General features: G+C 35.5%; 1 protein-coding gene across 2 annotated transcripts in view; it reads left to right on the top strand.

The window, feature by feature from the left end:
- Window positions 1-18,728, top strand: part of LOC128987058 (lysophospholipase D GDPD1-like) — a 97,883-nt gene that overhangs the window by 31,732 nt on the left and 47,423 nt on the right. For both annotated transcript variants that reach the window (XM_054407729.1, XM_054407728.1), the window contains exon 5: window positions 1,934-2,023. In XM_054407729.1, coding sequence (XP_054263704.1) covers window positions 1,934-2,023 — 90 coding nt within the window. The remainder of the gene's footprint in view (window positions 1-1,933; window positions 2,024-18,728) is intronic.

Consider the following 18,728-nt stretch of genomic DNA (forward strand, 5'->3'; position numbering starts at 1 on the left):
AATGTACCAGCAGGGTACATGGAGAAAACCCAGCACACAGCGCGCGATCCAGCTGTAGTAATGATAGAGATCGATGCATATGACAGGCTTACTCAACACCAAATTCTAATTCACTACTTATAAATATGTTTTTTAACTCCATTAGCCCGGCTCAACAGAGGGTTGTCCTGATGTGCAATCGAGAAGGGAGACAGACAAGTCATCACAACAAAACACAAGTTATTTAATTCAAATGTCAAAAGACTGAGTGGCAACCAGACTAAAAGTACACTTTTATGACAATCAAAATACGAACCAAATTACTGTCTTTCCTTACTGAAAAATTGTATGAGTCTAATTAAAACCATCAATCTCCCTCCTGACCAGCACACTGCCACCTCTTTCTTAGTTGCGCCAGGCTTCATGGCAACTTATGTTATAACAACTAGTTACGTTTCAGTTTCAGTAAACAAAAAAAAACACTTAAATGAGCCTACTACTTTATCGAAATACAAAAAAAAAGGAAATGTTAAATAGAAAAGCTGTTAGTTGACCGAGTGAAAACTAATACATTAATTTGTAAAGAAGAGAATATTTGTATTAGTTTGATTAATTTAAAACAAGAACTGTTTTTTAGACAATAGAAGCTAGGTACTTACCTTCCATTTTGTCAGAATTCTTGCATCTGACCCCGCACTGACACCAATGTAACAACCACGCACGGGAAGGGTAGAAACTCAATAAACGAATGCAGCTTGTAGAGAATTCAATTCTTAATTTATTACGGAGTGTTAAATGAACAAAAAGACTTTCTTAATAAGTTACTGACAATTGGAAATACAGAAAATTTAGATTAAACTATTTAAAATTGAACATGTTTGGGGAACTTAAAGTATCAAAGTATTAAAGTAAATGGACATGCCCACCCGCGGGGAAGAGAAAGGTAGCGCATAACCGCGACTCGCCGACACCTCAAGCTCCTCTCTGATTGACTACCCCAGGTTCGGCGGTCCTACACGCCACACAGAATGATGACCCCTCGTGTCAGCAAAACAATCAGGCCATGCATTCCATGCCACGATCCAAACAACCGAACGTGATGTAGCAATCGATGTACTCAATACTTTGTGACACTCAACAAAACCCCAAATAAATTGCAAGACAATGCTGGCTAGCGGAGTTGCGACACGATTGCCAATATTAATGGCAATACCCAATTCTGGCTTTGGGCTGTTATCCATAATAACACTAAAAAAATACGGTCAAAAACTGCCTGACCGTCACAAAATAACAACAACAAAAGCAAACAAAGACAAACAATAAACTGTTTTTCACAACAACAAAAAATTTTGTACAGTGATATCTCTCCTGACACATAGATAATTTCATTCTGAGTTTGTTTAAATATTACAATAATTTGTTTTACATTTGAGCTTTTCAGGGACTTATGTCCCTACAAGCCATTAGTTTTATTTATATAGATAACATGTTTAGATGCTGAGCTGAAACTCAACATTAAAAAGCGTAGAGTCACACAACCTAGTGCAGTCGAGGAGTCAGGCCTTAATGTACATGTACGCTCAGTAGTCAGTTTGGTCCCTGTTTTGTAGCCTGTTCTTTTCAGACACATCCCATATACTTCTCCTTGAAAAGCTCAATGTTGAGAGGATACAATCTCACCTGGTAATCAGGTCTGATCCTGAGAAAACTGTCCTTGATCATTGGGCTCTTAAAAAATGGTCCTGGCTAAAGAAAAAGCCGTCCTTAGTCAGTAAAAGATCTCATACCATTCATTCAATGACCACCCTTCTCCTTAAAACATGCACACTGGTTATCATAGTTGTATAATACTAGTGAATGATTGGAAGCTTGCTGCCACATACTGTAGTTTCTATATAAACACTGACATTGATTAAAATTCCTTTTATCTACAACTGATGGATTCAATTTGCAGGTGGATGTATTAATAAGAAAATACAACCGAGAACAGTTAACTGTTTGGGGAAATTTCAGCAATAAAATCACCACCAAATGTTATTTCCAGGTAAGTTAATTCATTCATAAACTATTTTGCGTTTACCTAATATTGAAACAATGACTCCTCTTCCATAAGAGATCTATGTTAATGCTCTTTACATGAATTTTGTTTTGTTACGCCTGTCTGACATTTTACTAGCACCAAAATCAAAAAAGATTCAATTTTCCTTAATAATCTGAAGTTGTGTATAACAATTTGTAACAACCGGTTCTATTGTATAGGCGGAAGTAAAAAAAAATAAAATGATTTACTAACTGTCAAAGCAAGATATTTTAAAGCTTAGAATTTCCAAAAAAGAGTTCACTCTGTTAGATCCCGCCCAGTCACATCTTTTGAGTAATGTTTGTCCGATTTTGATGAAATTTGGCTTACTGGGCTCATAGGATCGATTTGAAGCTCAATTAAATTCAGAGATTTCTTGTGCGTGCTACCATTCTAAGTCATAATATTTGTATTAATTAACTAAACTAACGGAGCCAAGCCACATCTATATCACAGCCATTTTGATGATCGAAATTTAGTAATGCATTCAACCAATTACTGTATACTAATAACTAAGAATAGGCTAAAAAACTCCCTTCGTGCCTTATGGGCCCGAAAGGTACTGTTATCTCAGTTTTTACATAATATAATTATTTAATTAATGATAGAAACCCTAACCCCTTAGTCCCCCCCCCCTTTACTGAAAGAATTAGAACATGATTAATAAGTATCTAATAATAATTGCTAATTCTACAACTTATCAGTATCATTCCCGTTTCTCGATGACGCCTCCGCTCCAGTTTCCAGGCCACGACTGCCCCTAACTCTACCCCTTCCCTACTCTCCTCCAGTGTACGCGACTAAAGCGGATTGAACCGGTTGATAGCGGCTCGGCTCTGACGCAAGTCTCACAACCTCCCCGGCTTGAACAAAAATTTTTTTGGGTAAGGTGGGAAGGTAGGGTTTTAGGTGGTGCCACCCTTGGTGGTTGGGCCGGACTTTGGGTACTCTGTGACAGTGGTGGTGCCGTTTGAGTTCGCGTTCTCCAGTGCGGCACGTCGCGGCGTGGCTCCGTGGTGCTCATGGGCATTGCAGCGGCGTGCCAGAGCGACGGTCACCACTGTACTTCTGAGGGCTTTGGTGCTTTTCGGATGTCTGAGTTGTGTTAATGTCTTCCTTAATGCTACATTGACTGTGTCTTGATAATGTGCGTCTGGTTACTTAGCATAAAAAAAAAACTATTTGTTCCCTAGTTGCAGAAATATACTTTTTTTATAACCTATGAACTTGTTGATGGCCCTAACTTATATTAATTTTAAACTAATTAAAAGTAAGCTAAATGTTTTGGCGGGAGTATATCGGTAATATATATATATTTTTTTATTTATTTTTTTTATTGTAATATTTCTTGGTACTGTAGCTGAGTAAATATGATGTTCTTCGGACGTGCCTGAGAGTTTCAGTTTGACGATCCTGCCATGACGTTTTGAATTACTGTATTTATACCATTCAGTCGTGTTGTCCTTACTCTTTTCGGGACTGTTCATAAAATTTCTTGTATGACGTTCTCACTGAAGCTGCTCCTATTGAGCTGGAGAGATGTAGGTGTAGAGATGTATATAGATTAACTGTGGTGGTAATGATCTTGGTGATGGAGATAGTGTAATGATTTATAATATCTATGTTGATGATGATGGATCTGGCAAGATGTGGAGACTACTCAGTTGTCTGACGAAGATCTTCAGCTTCATGAATGGGATACTTGATGAAGAATGCAGTTCTTGTATTCCCAAATGTCTTTATTACCGTATGTCTTCTATTCTTGATTAATCATTATTCAGTTGCTAGAGGTAGGGTGTTTAGCGTTAGCTTTCCACCTCTGTATTGGTGCGATTTCTTTCTTTATAATTTTTAATCATTCTTTATTTTATTTTTATTTTATTTTTTTATTTTTTTATTTCCGATATATGTCCTAGTGATTCGGAAAATATGATTTTGCGGACTACCCTTAACTATAACTACTTAACTTTAACTGTGAATTTTGTGTGAGAAAACTATTGATATATGGATGGAAATTACTATTACTAATTATTATGAAATAAAACTTGACTACTGGTTTGCTTATTTTCTAAATATTTTCATTTTAACTTGTTGACACACATTATCAGACTTTATATTTATATAATTCTTTCAAATGATATTTAAAATGAATGGAAGACATGTGTCCGCGCCTGTTTGAATCGTTGTTTGGTGTAATTTGACCGTGCACCTTTTTAGCCATACCCAATACCCAATACCTTCCTATTTTTACCGCCTAACTGAATCCTAACTGTCCGTTATCTTAGTGCCGTTTCCTGCTGACGAGATAAGGCTCTCGCTTGGGGTTTGGCCTTGAGACCGATATTCCATTTATTCTTCTGGTGTCTATTCACTTCCTACTGCACTTAATGTTTTATTTCACCTTTGATTATCTTATACTATTATATTTATTACCTGTTCCTCCTGAACACTATTTAACTATTTTATATTTAACAATTTTCCTTGACTTATAACTAGCATATTAAATAGATAGACATAGATAGATAGATTATAGAATACAGTTTAAAGAGATAGATCCGTGTATGTTATGTGTATGTCAGAGAGTGTGAATTAGTGTGTTAAATGTTTCCTTGCCCATCTTGCCTACATTTGTGGCCACAATCCGTAGAAAAGACTATCTCTGCTATTTCTTTGTGAGCGATATAACCAAGGGTAATTTATTACATAAAAAATAATATAATAAAATTATATTCTAAATTCCCTGGGTTATATCTGACTAGTATAAAAATAAACAATATGGAATAAAATATATTCTCACTCCGAATAAGGCAGATGCTGGGGGGAAATATTTAGTGTGATATGTCTTGGATCAAGCCACCACTGGCCGCGATCACTCTCGCTCTTAGATATGCCCTCAGAAAAGACATATCTTAGACTTAAGTTTGAGGTCAGCTGACCAGAGTGTATTGGTCGATATTTCTCGATGACGCCTCCGCTCCAGTTTCCAGGCCACGACTGTCCCTAACTCTACCCCTTCCCTACTCTCCTCCAGTGTACGCGACTAAAGCGGATTGAACTGGTTGATAGCGGCTCGGCTGTGACACGAGCGTCACATTTCTCTCTAGACCATTTTGAAGACCTAAAAACAAATAATTTAGTGTGTTAAAGTTTTTTGTACGCTTATTGGTTATTGAGAAAATTCAAAAAATTGTAAATTTAAAATCCCTACGTTATTCTTATGGAGAATTTTGTAAATCGTTGCAATTTGCTTGTTTATTGATATATTTTAATAAAACTTGGTAAATTTATTTACAGTAGACTCCCTCTTATCCGGACACCTTTTAACCGGACATCTGATTAACCGGACTACACTCGGCGGAAATGACATCTCTTTAACCAGACAACTTTTATCAGCACATTGGTTTAACCGGACACATTTTTAACATTGGTTTAACTGGACTAGATTGGCAGGAAGTGGGCGGTACTGAAACAACTGTTCTCATGGGAAAGATTTGAGACCAGTTATCATGTGACTAAATACAATGCTCTCCTAAATTTAAGTTGAATATCACAGTAAACGGTCCGTTTAAACAAGTTTTTGGGGACGTCGGCTTAACCGGAAAACCCGTTATCCGGACTGGCCTCGGTTCCGAGGAGTCCGGATAAGAGAGAGTCTACTGTATTTCATTCTAAGCTATTAATATTCTACAAAAACACTCTTTATTGTATCAGCAAACAAAATTACTCGTTAAACCTAATGTATGTAACAATTCAATATTTTCACTAATATTTTTTTAATAGAATAATTTAATTTCCACCATATGTTCTTCATTTTATCTAAATGTCAATCCCTTTTCAAACCATATATAGTAATTAATTGTCCATGCAGACCAATAGGTAATCAATTTAATACAATATAATATAGACATTTTCAAATAACATAATTTCATGTAAATATATAATAGCCTATAACTTTTGTAACAAAATTGCTTCAAATTCAATATAATTTTATTTAAAAAAATTTTCAAAATTATAATATAGCTCTATAGCAAATGAAATTTGTTATACTATATATGTGTAAACGGTGGCCTACAATTTTAAGTGATTAAGTCAGCATTGACATATGTGAGTGCAACAATGCATCAGACCTTCATCACTTCCAATAGAACCAAGATAGTATGAAGATGTAAATTGGATACTACATATTTAATATAAAAATTTTATAAAAAAAGTACATTATTCGGACAAAATTAGTGGAATTTGTTGAAAGAAGACCCATCCTTGTTACGAACATTAATCATTTATAGCATCAAGAATTTTGCTGCAAAGAAGACATCAATTTTGGTGAGATCACTCCAATAGACATTTTTCCCTTTGGAAGCCATTAAAACTTTTTTAGGCCTAACCTTTGGACATTTGTACTCAAATTCAAAGTCAAGAACTAATAGAAGCCTAACTTATTCAGAACTATTATTAATTTAACCAATCTATAATTCGAACATACTTTATATTTTAAAACAAAATTTAATTAGGCTTATATCACAAGATTAAATTCAAATGCCGCTCGATCACCCCACCTGAGATAAAGATCCTTGCAGTAAGCTATAACACTTGAACCTAAATTAAAACCATTGTAATAGGCCTAGCCTAAAGATTTTAAAGTAAATTCATTTCCCACTGTTTGTACAATTTATTGTGAACCCTTTTCTTTTCTTTTACTATCAGTTTTGTATTATAATTAATAAATTTAAGTTTCGATACTGTACATGGAGTTTCCATTGTAGACATAAGTTAAAGGATGATTACAAAAATGGCGCACCAACGTATTGGCAACAAATTTAATCTTGTGATCCAAATGAAGCAATTTTGAAACCTTAAAACGAGTTTTGTTAGCAGTTAAGATAGAGAAATAACAACTCACAATTTAGTTAAAGAGATTTATTAAGTTTACATACCATAACTGTAAACAATATCCTTTTTGTGTAATCCCATGCCCCATAATTATAACTTAAGGTCCCGCAATACCATTCCCAACCCAATAATTATGACTGACACAGTTGACAACGTCCAAGTCCCCACTGACAATAATAACACTTCAACATTTACACAACACAGTTTGTTCGTAAATCCCGCACAACCCGACAACGTAATAACACAACACGAAGTCGAACAATCAAACAATCTACCCGGGCAAAATAGTAACGAACTTTTCACCGAGTTTAATAAAACCGAAGTAGAAGTAAACAACGCAATGACAGACGCCATTTCTCAAGCAGACACAGGAACTCGCCATCTTGAATGTCAAGGCCAACAGATGCTGGTCTTCGCGGACGACAACACCCGAACGCCACCGAAGACTCCCGATGCCATCCCGTCTCCCTCCCCCTCCACACTTACACCACAGCTGATTCTGTCAAACCCATACGTCACCCATCAGCATCACCAATACAATGCTACTGACGTCACTACATCTGTTAATGCCTCGCCAACTAAGACGACCGTCGTTACGGATGATTTTCAATGCAAATTAATCTCATTATTTGAACTGCTTGGAAACAAAATCGATAAAGGTCTAAATGAAGTAAAAAACGACCTAAATGAAGTCAAAAACGAGGTTAAAAATGAACTAAATTCTAAATTTGACACTCTAGCAGAAAATCAAAACAACATGCGCAAGGAACTAGACGAAATCCGTGCTATCCAACAAGTACATACTTTAGAATTACAACAAATTGAAAACAACATCATTAAAAAGGTGTATAAACAGAATGACGAAATTAGAAAAGAAGTGTCCAATATTGTAGCCAATGAACGCATTAAGACCAATCAAATCATCACTGACGAAAGTCGCAAAATTGAAACCAAATTGACCCTAAACATCAATGAAACATCCCAGAACACTAAATCAGATTTAGAAAATTATGTAAATTTAAAAACCACTGAAATCAGAAATGAATTGGCTCCGGTAGTTGAGCAAAACCAAAATACAATTCGGCAAACAACAGAAACACTTAATCAAGTAACAAACCTTATACACGAACAAGAAGCTAAATTTACTAATATTAAAGTCGAGCTTGAACAAAAGCTAAAACAGGAAACCGCTTTTCTAACACCTCAAATCCATGTAACCTGTGGAAGTTCAATCTTAACGAATGATTTGACTTTACCTAAATTCAGTGGTCGATCCCATAATCCCCCGGAATATCTAACACGTCTGAAGAGATATTACCAAAAATTACTTTCACGGCAAAGCACCGAGCAAAACCCTATCGAAATCTTAAAAGACGTTCTTAAAACAAGCCTTGAACACCAAGCTTCACGATGGTTTTCATTGGTAAAGAATGATTTAAAGTCATGGGAAGATTTTGATACACAATTTATCTCAAAGTATTGGAATCGTGACCTTCAACGGGCAATCAAGCACAAAATCGAATCCGAACATTACAAGCCCAACAGAAAGTTAACTCGATCCGAGTATTTTATTGAACGAGTCATCACACTACGATCCCTCACTCCAGCGCTGACTGAAGAGGAAATAGTGGCTATTCTGTCCGACCACTTCTGCCCACTTATTCAGGACGCACGACGTGTGCAAAATGCAAGGAGTGTGTACGAGTTTGAAGCACTACTTCAACGACAAGATCTACACGACGCAGAGAAACGTCCTAAAAATAACTCCAGTCCAACACCATCTCACAATAACCAAAATCGAAACGATCACTCTAATAACTACCATAACAATCGAAATTACCAGAATCGGCCCAACTTTCAAGCTCAAAATCACTATCAGAACACTAATCCCCATACCTACAATCCCAAGAGAGAAAGACATCAGTATTACCAAAACAACATAATCCAAGTTGGCAACCAAGAAATCCACCACCACCACATCAGAGCCCAACATCGCAGCAAGTTCAAATGTGTAATTCAGTTTCGCAAGTTCCTTCACAATACCGACCGCCTAACAGTACGATACAACAGTACAGCGGGCAGCTGCCTTTAAACGGGTAGGCGCTGTCAAAACTGCCGGTCTGTATACAACACTGCCAATTAACGACAACAATCTAGAATCTTCAGCGCCTGTGAATCAAATCGGACTAAACAGACCGACTATTCAAATAAATAATTATAACCAAAATAACATAGAACCTTTATATATTAACACAATTTGTTGTAACCGTGAATTCCTGTTGAGTGAAGAAACAATAGATGAACTTTGTACTAACAATTTTAAAGCAAACTGCCCAGAAATAAATGTAAAAATCAGTAATATTCCTATCTGTGCTTTAGTTGACACAGGTTCTGACATTACCTGTCTAAACGAAAATTGGTTCAATGAAAATAAACATAAATTAGCTGAATTTGAAGAACTCCCTGTTAGTAATACATTCATTAAAACTGCCACCGGAGAGAAATCTAAACGGGTATCTAAAATCTTATTGCTGCCATTTGAAGTAAATAATCAACCAACATACATACAAACTTTGATTGTACCACACCTAGTAAGATCATTAATGAACAGATGTTTTAAGCTTATGGGATGCACGAATCGACTTTGAACACAAATCAATAAATATAAATATTAATAATAATGATGTGAATTTGAAGTTTGGAGAGGTAACTATTGACGGAATATCTTGCTACATTAACTACAATACAAGTGAAACATACAATTATGAAGATGATTTAATATATAATAATATAAATGGAATAAATACACATAGGTACAGTTCACAAACAAGCAAAACTCAAAGCAGCATTTCACCAGAGATAGTGTAAAGTTCTCTTGCCGATAATCAATTAATTAATGAAGAACAGCGTTCTAAACTTGAATCTCTAATACTAAAGTATAAAGATGTAAAGAATCGTTGTTTGGTGTAATTTGACCGTGCACCTTTTTAGCCATACCCAATACCCAATACCTTCCTATTTTTATCGCGGTACCGTACCCAAATCTATTGATTTGTTTGAGAAAATTAATTCACAATGAAAGGTAGGAGGGTTAGGTGGGATTTCATTCATTATTATTACTTTCTCTCGATTAAATAACTATATATATATCCTTTACCAAGCTTTTGAATATGATTTTTTCCTTTAATTTTTTAAATAAAATTAGAGCCTCATGCTTCACTCTCAAAATAATTTTACTATAATCGGACAATATAATGAATCCTAACTGTCCGTTATCTTAGTGCCGTTTCCTGCTGACGAGATAAGGCTCTCTCTTGGGGTTTGGCCTTGAGACCGATATTCCATTTATTCTTCTGGTGTCTATTCATTTCCTACTGCACTTAATGTTTTATTTCACCTTTGATTATCTTATACTATTATATTTATTACCTGTTCCTCCTGAACACTATTTAACTATTTTATATTTAACAATTTTCCTTGACTTATAACTAGCATATTAAATAGATAGACATAGATAGATAGATTATAGAATACAGTTTAAAGAGATAGATCCGTGTATGTTATGTGTATGTCAGAGAGTGTGAATTAGTGTGTTAAATGTTTCCTTGCCCATCTTGCCTACATTTGTGGCCACAATCCGTAGAAAAGACTATCTCTGCTATTTCTTTGTGAGCGATATAACCAAGGGTAATTTATTACATAAAAAATAATATAATAAAATTATATTCTAAATTCCCTGGGTTATATCTGACTAGTATAAAAATAAACAATATGGAATAAAATATATTCTCACTCCGAATAAGGCAGATGCTGGGGGGAAATATTTAGTGTGATATGTCTTGGATCAAGCCACCACTGGCCGCGATCACTCTCGCTCTTAGATATGCCCTCAGAAAAGACATATCTTAGACTTAAGTTTGAGGTCAGCTGACCAGAGTGTATTGGTCGATATTTCTCGATGACGCCTCCGCTCCAGTTTCCAGGCCACGACTGTCCCTAACTCTACCCCTTCCCTACTCTCCTCCAGTGTACGCGACTAAAGCGGATTGAACTGGTTGATAGCGGCTCGGCTGTGACACGAGCGTCACATTTCTCTCTAGACCATTTTGAAGACCTAAAAACAAATAATTTAGTGTGTTAAAGTTTTTTGTACGCTTATTGGTTATTGAGAAAATTCAAAAAATTGTAAATTTAAAATCCCTACGTTATTCTTATGGAGAATTTTGTAAATCGTTGCAATTTGCTTGTTTATTGATATATTTCAATAAAACTTGGTAAATTTATTTACAGTAGACTCCCTCTTATCCGGACACCTTTTAACCGGACATCTGATTAACCGGACTACACTCGGCGGAAATGACATCTCTTTAACCAGACAACTTTTATCAGCACATTGGTTTAACCGGACACATTTTTAACATTGGTTTAACTGGACTAGATTGGCAGGAAGTGGGCGGTACTGAAACAACTGTTCTCATGGGAAAGATTTGAGACCAGTTATCATGTGACTAAATACAATGCTCTCCTAAATTTAAGTTGAATATCACAGTAAACGGTCCGTTTAAACAAGTTTTTGGGGACGTCGGCTTAACCGGAAAACCCGTTATCCGGACTGGCCTCGGTCCCGAGGAGTCCGGATAAGAGGGAGTCTACTGTATTTCATTCTAAGCTATTAATATTCTACAAAAACACTCTTTATTGTATCAGCAAACAAAATTACTCGTTAAACCTAATGTATGTAACAAATTCAATATTTTCACTAATATTTTTTTAATAGAATAATTTAATTTCCACCATATGTTCTTCATTTTATCTAAATGTCAATCCCTTTTCAAACCATATATAGTAATTAATTGTCCATGCAGACCAATAGGTAATCAATTTAATACAATATAATATAGACATTTTCAAATAACATAATTTCATGTAAATATATAATAGCCTATAACTTTTGTAACAAAATTGCTTCAAATTCAATATAATTTTATTTAAATAACTTTTCAAAATTATAATATAGCTCTATAGCAAATGAAATTTGTTATAATATATATTTCGGTGGCCTACAATTTTATGTGATTAAGTCAGCATTGACATATGTGAGTGCAACAATGCATCAGACCTTCATCACTTCCAATAGAACCAAGATAGTATGAAGATGTAAATTGGATACTACATATTTAATATAAAAATTTTATAAAAAAAGTACATTATTCGGACAAAATTAGTGGAATTTGTTGAAAGAAGACCCATCCTTGTTACGAACATTAATCATTTATAACATCAAGAATTTTGCTGCAAAGAAGACATCAATTTTGGTGAGATCACTCCAATAGACATTTTTCCCTTTGGAAGCCATTAAAACTTTTTTTAGGCCTAACCTTTGGACATTTGTACTCAAATTCAAAGTCAAGAACTAATAGAAGCTTAACTTATTCAGAACTATTATTAATTCAACCAATCTATAATTCGAACATACTTTATATTTTAAAACAAAATTTAATTAGGCTTATATCACAAGATTAAATTCAAATGCCCCTCGATCACCCCACCTGAGATAAAGATCCTTGCAGTAAGTTATAACACTTGAACCTAAATTAAAACCATTGTAATAGGCGTAGCCTAAAGATTTTAAAGTAAATTAATTTCCCACTGTTTGTACAATTTATTGTGAACACTTTTCTTTTCTTTTACTATCAGTTTTGTATTATAATTAATAAATTTAAGTTTCGATACTGTACATGGAGTTTCCATTGTAGACCTAAGTTAAAGGATGATTACATGTAGCCTAATTTAAATATATTTAATTGAAAATAAAATCAGGCAAATAGAAATTTGCTTAGGCTGCAGGTTTACTGTGGTGGGGGTATTTTACAATAGCTATGTATTTTTTTTTTTTATTTATACATTTCATAAGTAAACCTTGCTGTTAAGGGATTTTTCTTGTAGCAGGGCCACTACAATGGAATATCTGTTAGAAAAAAATTGAACTGACAGAAATCAAACAAAATTTATCTGTTTTAAAATATTAATTTAAGTTTTTCTCAATAACCAATAGAGGGCAAACATGTAAATTAGTAAAAGATGTACTTTTGTGTGTTCTTTAACTTTTGTTTCAACAAGATTTCTGTATTTTTAACGGTTAGTGAAATATGGGCAAAAAAGTGAAAATGAGCCGCCATTCCAAGATGCACAAATTTTAGCATGCACGAATGTTGATTTTTGATATGTTGTTACTGGGTACTAGCATAGACTAACCAACACAAGCAGACTTCTCATCCCATTGTAAATTTTGAAGCTCGTTTTTCATGTCTAGTTCATGTACACCACACTGGGCGCTAGTGTCGACGAAATTTTGTTTCTATTATTTTAGGGTTAATTTCTTGATTTGTGCTTTACTGTTTGGTTATGCCAGGCGCACACAGGCGATTTTGAGTCGCGCAACAGTTGCCCGACTAAAATGTTTAACATTGTTTTAAATTGGAGTGCGCACACGAAGAAAACAGTCTGGGGACAGTCGCGCAACTGTTGCAACCGATGTTCCCGGACCCAATTTGCCAGCGACTGCTCTGCGACTGAATTGTTGCGGGACTATCGCTCCAGGTTTGGTATCCATTGAAACGAGTGTAGATGCGCACACATGCAACTAAATAGTCGCTGTGTCACCCAGTCTCACCCCAGGAGTTCAGCTACTCGTGGCCAGAACTGTCACTAGTGTTTGCTCACTTGTTGTGTGTGTGAAGTTTTTAGAAAATTACAATTGATTTTAATTGATTTTAATTCATCAAAACTCCCGACACTCATTCTTAAATATTTGAAAAACTTCTCTGGGTGTTCTTTTAAGTCATTGTACAAAATGGAACTGTCCTTTCACAAGTCGCTCACTATATATGGGATGAACCCAGTATCTTCTCTTTTTCTTTCGCGCACGAAACTTCAGCAGCAAAGCACATACTATTGCTGTATCATTGAAATCCATTCGTTCGTGCTGTAACGAATGTATTTCCAACACGTTTCAAGACTAGATTCACGACTAAAAAGTTGCCTGTGTGCGCACTCCAGCTCAACTGTCGCTAGACTTCAGAGTCTCCGAGTGAGTCGCGCAACAGTCCCCCGATTAGTCGGGCAACTGTTGCGCGACTCAAAATCGCCTGTGTGCGCCTGGCCTTAAATAACTAGGGGACAATTCATTGTTTATGATTAGATCGTATTATTTGGTTAAACGAGGTTTTAAATGACTGTATTAATGGGAAACAAATTGTAAACAAAACACGACCTCTACATAAACAGTACAGAACTAACAATAAAATTGTCTTCAGCTGTTCCATTAGGATGAGAAATCTACTAAGGGAGTATGTTTTATCTATGGTACTAGTACTACACATGTGTAAAGTTTCACCACTTAGGGAATTAACTTTTCCCTAAAATGACTTGACTATCTACAGTATCTTTCCCTAGAGCACGAGTTGACTCTCCATTTGCTGTCTTCATTAATCAAATCAAAGGTCTGAAATAAATCTTCTTTAAAAGTTACGTTATTAGTTGCTTCGTTATCTGTTATATATTTAAAACTCTCCCATTTAATTTTAATATTTATCATATGACTGGATTAATTTCACATTGTAAATAATTCAATGTTTACTTTTCATTATAAAGAAATAAACATGATTCAATAGTTGTGTTCATATATTTTGTACGAATTTATACTTAATATTATCTATATACCATCAGAGCCTTCAGTTAGATTTACTTGACTCAATTTCATGAGACACGTGTTCTTCTCAGAATCTCCTCCCTCTGATTTGCTCAAGTTAGATGTCTGATTGGAAGGTTTGGCTGGCCATCAGCTTTCCGTTTATTACATTACCTAACTTTATGGCCTGGTTGCTTACAATAATGGCAAACTAAGCTTTTCTTAAGTTTACTGTCCTTTACTCCTGAATTCTTACTCAAGGTATGGTCATGAATCTTTCTTCCAAATTTTACCACTAAAGCCGCACTACAGTTTTGCACATTTCTGGCATTCAAAGCTTTGTATGCACAAAGCTCTGTAGTAAGTGTGTCAATTTTTCTCTAAGATTTCCCCATTAACATCCAACTAGACTTAAATGAGGAAACCTCCTCCAATAAAGTGTCCCCCGGCAAATTGTGTTTGCAAATTTGAAATAATTCAGGTAAGTTACAGCATAGATAAAAAATAGTACCTTAGTAGATTTCCCATCCTTATGGAACAGCTGAAGCCAATTTTATTGTTAGTTCTGTCCGGTTTTCTGTAGATGTTATGTTTTGTTTACAATTTGTTTCTATTATTTAAGGGTTAGCTTCTCATTATTTGTGTCTCACTGTTTGGTTATATAGCTAGTGGACGAGTTATTGTTTATGATTAGATAGTTTTATTTAGTTTGACGAGGTTTTAAATTACTGAAATAACAAGAAACAAATTGTAAACAAAACACAACATCTACAGAAAACCAGACAGATCTAACAATAAAATTGGCTTCAGCTGTTCCATAAGGATGGGAAATCTACTAAGGGCTTATGTTTTATCCATGGTTACAGTTACTTTGTGTGATAGAAAATATTCCCAGCTGTTGTTGGACATTGTTATTTTATTTGTTTATGTTGAATGTTTGTAATCATTATTTCATTCTCTAGATTTAACTCTTACTTATGAATTCCATTACTTGAATTGTGTTAAATAAAGCCTACTCATTCAAGGCAAACAATCTTTACTCTTCAACAATTTATTTAACACAATATCTGCAATCATGGAAAAACATTTTGCTCCAGCAAAACTTTCAATAGATCCAAACTCTTCAACAGCAGCAATGGAATGGAATCACTGGCTCAGGACATTTACAAATTTTATTGAAGTGACAGAAGCAAATGAATCTGAGAAATTGAAACTTCTAATCAACTATGTGGTGCCTTCAGTATATACTTATATCAGTGAATGTTTGAATTTTAAAGATGCAATTGGTAATCTTCAAAATCTATATTGTAAGCCAGTGAACGAAGTATTTGCTCGCCATAAGTTATCTACTCGTCAGCAACAACCAGGAGAATCAGTTGGCCAATATCTAGAAGCTTTAAAGATACTCAGCAAATACTGCAATTTTAAAGCTACTTCTGCAGAAAAAAATAGAGATGACTGCATTAGAGATGCATTTGTAAATGGTCTGATTGCTCCACACATTCGCCAGAGACTGCTAGAGAACTTTAAGCTGCCTCTTCAAGATGCTTATGAACAGCCCCGTTGTTTGGAAAGTGCACAACAACAAGCCCTCCTATATCAACCCAGCTCAAATCTCAATTCAGTTTTAAAACAAGAAAACTCAATCGTTCAAGACGATGATACAAATAATCCAACCATAGCCGCTACTTCTGGGAGTAATAATAGATGTTTCTTCTCAACCTGTTTTCTTAACCTGTAGCCTTTTTCTCAAGAGGTCTGTCTCATAGTGAACTAAAGCACAGTTCGGTTGAAAAGGAAGCATATGCAATCGTGGAGTCAGTACGAAAATGGAGACACTATTTGCTAGGCAGACATTTCAAACTAATAACAGACCAGAAGTCTGTCTCTTTCATGTTCAACTCTAAGATATCGGGGAAAATTAAGAATGACAAAATCATGAGGTGGAGACTAGAACTATCAAGCTATAGTTATGATATTGTTTATAGACCTGGTAAACTGAATGTAGCTGCTGACTCTCTATCACGAGTGTGCTCGATGAGCGACAAAATGAACAGACTTCATCAATATCATGAAAGAATGTGTCATCCTGGTGAAACTCGTATGTATCATTGGATAAGAAGCAAAAATTTACCATACTCCCTTGATGAGGTAAGAAGAATGACTGCTTCCTGTAAGGTATGTTCTGAAGTAAAACCAAGATTCTTCAAACATGATGGAAAATTAATAAAAGCAACATCACCGTTTGAACGTCTTAGCCTGGATTTTAAGGGTCCTCTTCCCTCTTCTACAAGAAATCGGTATATGCTAACAATCATTGATGAGTACTCACGATTTCCATTTGCGTACCCCTGTCCTGATATGTCCTCTTCGACTGTTATTTGCAAACTGAAACAGTTATTTTCATTGTTCGGTACTCCTAGCTACATTCACTCCGATCAGGGATCTTCTTTTCTTTCAAAAGAACTAAAGGAGTTTCTCGCTTTAAACGACATTGCTTCTAGTCGGACTACTGCTTACAACCCTCAGTGTAATGGCCAGGTTGAGAGATATAATGGTATAATCTGGAGAACAGTAGAACTTGCCCTTAAGAACTATCAACTTGACGTGACAAAGTGGGAATTAGTTCTGGATGAAGCTCTTCACTCTATCCGATCCTTGCTTTGTACTGCCACGAATTGTACGCCACATGAACGAATGTTTGGACATCCCAGAAGATCACAAAATGGTGTTTCCACACCAACCTGGTTGATGACTCCTGGAAAAGTGTTGATGAGACGTCCTATCAGAAACTCTAAGTATGAACCAATAGTGCAGGAGGTGACATTGCTGGAAGGAAACTCTGATTACGCTCATGTACGATTGCCAGATGGGCGTGAGACAACAGTGTCTACACGCAACTTAGCTCCTTGTGGAAAACAAGCTGAGAGAACAGTTTTTGATGATGAATCAACACCGGAGAACCACACAATGGAACTTAATAGCGATGTAAACTTAGTAGACGAGACCCAGGATGTGTCTCATCCCGATGCAGAGGTGATAGAAGAATCTGCAACTCAAGAGCCTCTACAAACCTTAAGGACTGATGAAACACAATCACAGAGACGAAGCTCAAGACAGAAGAAACTACCTTCTCACCTTAAAGACTTTAAATTATATTAGCGGGGAAGAATGTGATAGAAAATATTCCCAGCTGTTGTTGGACATTGTTATTTTATTTGTTTATGTTGAATGTTTGTAATCATTATTTCATTCTCTAGATTTAACTCTTACTTATAAATTCCATTACTTGAATTGTGTTAAATAAAGCCTACTCATTCAAGGCAAACAATCTTTATTCTTCAACACTTTGAGTGTCTTTATTAATCTGTAGCTTAAGTTCCATAGGTTTTTGAGCTTTGACAAATGGCTGAAAATGTCATCAGTGGAATCTCTTTTGTAGCTAAAGAACTCCAAAGAAATATCATAAGCTTTGTTCTCTGAGACACTATCGTACAGCTTACAAAGTTCTAGCCATACTTCCCTAGCCTTTGAAAAACGCATAACCTTTTGTAAAGTCTCCTCTGTCATGTTTGTTGTAATAACTATCAGTGCCATGCTGTCAGCCTTGGTAAAATTAGCTACATCTAAATCATACCTTAGCCTTCTCCTCTTCTGTTGCTCCTGGATTTAGCTCCTTGGGCATTTGCAGATTCCCCTCCACAACGTCCAACGCTTTTGGTATGCATCTTAAAAGTATGCATATACAGTATTATATTTCCAAGTTGACAAATTTTTGCCATGAAAAAGTCTTATTTTAAAAATAGTTGTTTAACCTCCGGATTAGTGTATTAAAATGGTTTACAATACCTGCATAAAGTAATCCTTTGTTGCTGATTTTGGCAACTAGTTTCGGTTCTTAATGAACCATCGTCAGGCCTCAAAGGTGTCAAGAAGGCCTCAAGGTGTAATTCAACCATCTACAATAAGTCTGGAGTCTACAAAATAAATTTGTAATGACTGCACAAAATACTACTTTGGCCAGACTTCACACTTGTTTAAGAAGAGATTTAAGGAATATATGCCCAGAAAGACAACAGCTCTCCAAAC

This window comes from Macrosteles quadrilineatus, unplaced genomic scaffold (genome assembly GCF_028750875.1).
Source record: "Macrosteles quadrilineatus isolate MER2022 unplaced genomic scaffold, UCM_ALF_1.0 Scaffold_2__2_contigs__length_208266976, whole genome shotgun sequence".
In the NCBI taxonomy this organism is placed as follows: Eukaryota; Metazoa; Arthropoda; class Insecta; order Hemiptera; family Cicadellidae; genus Macrosteles; species Macrosteles quadrilineatus.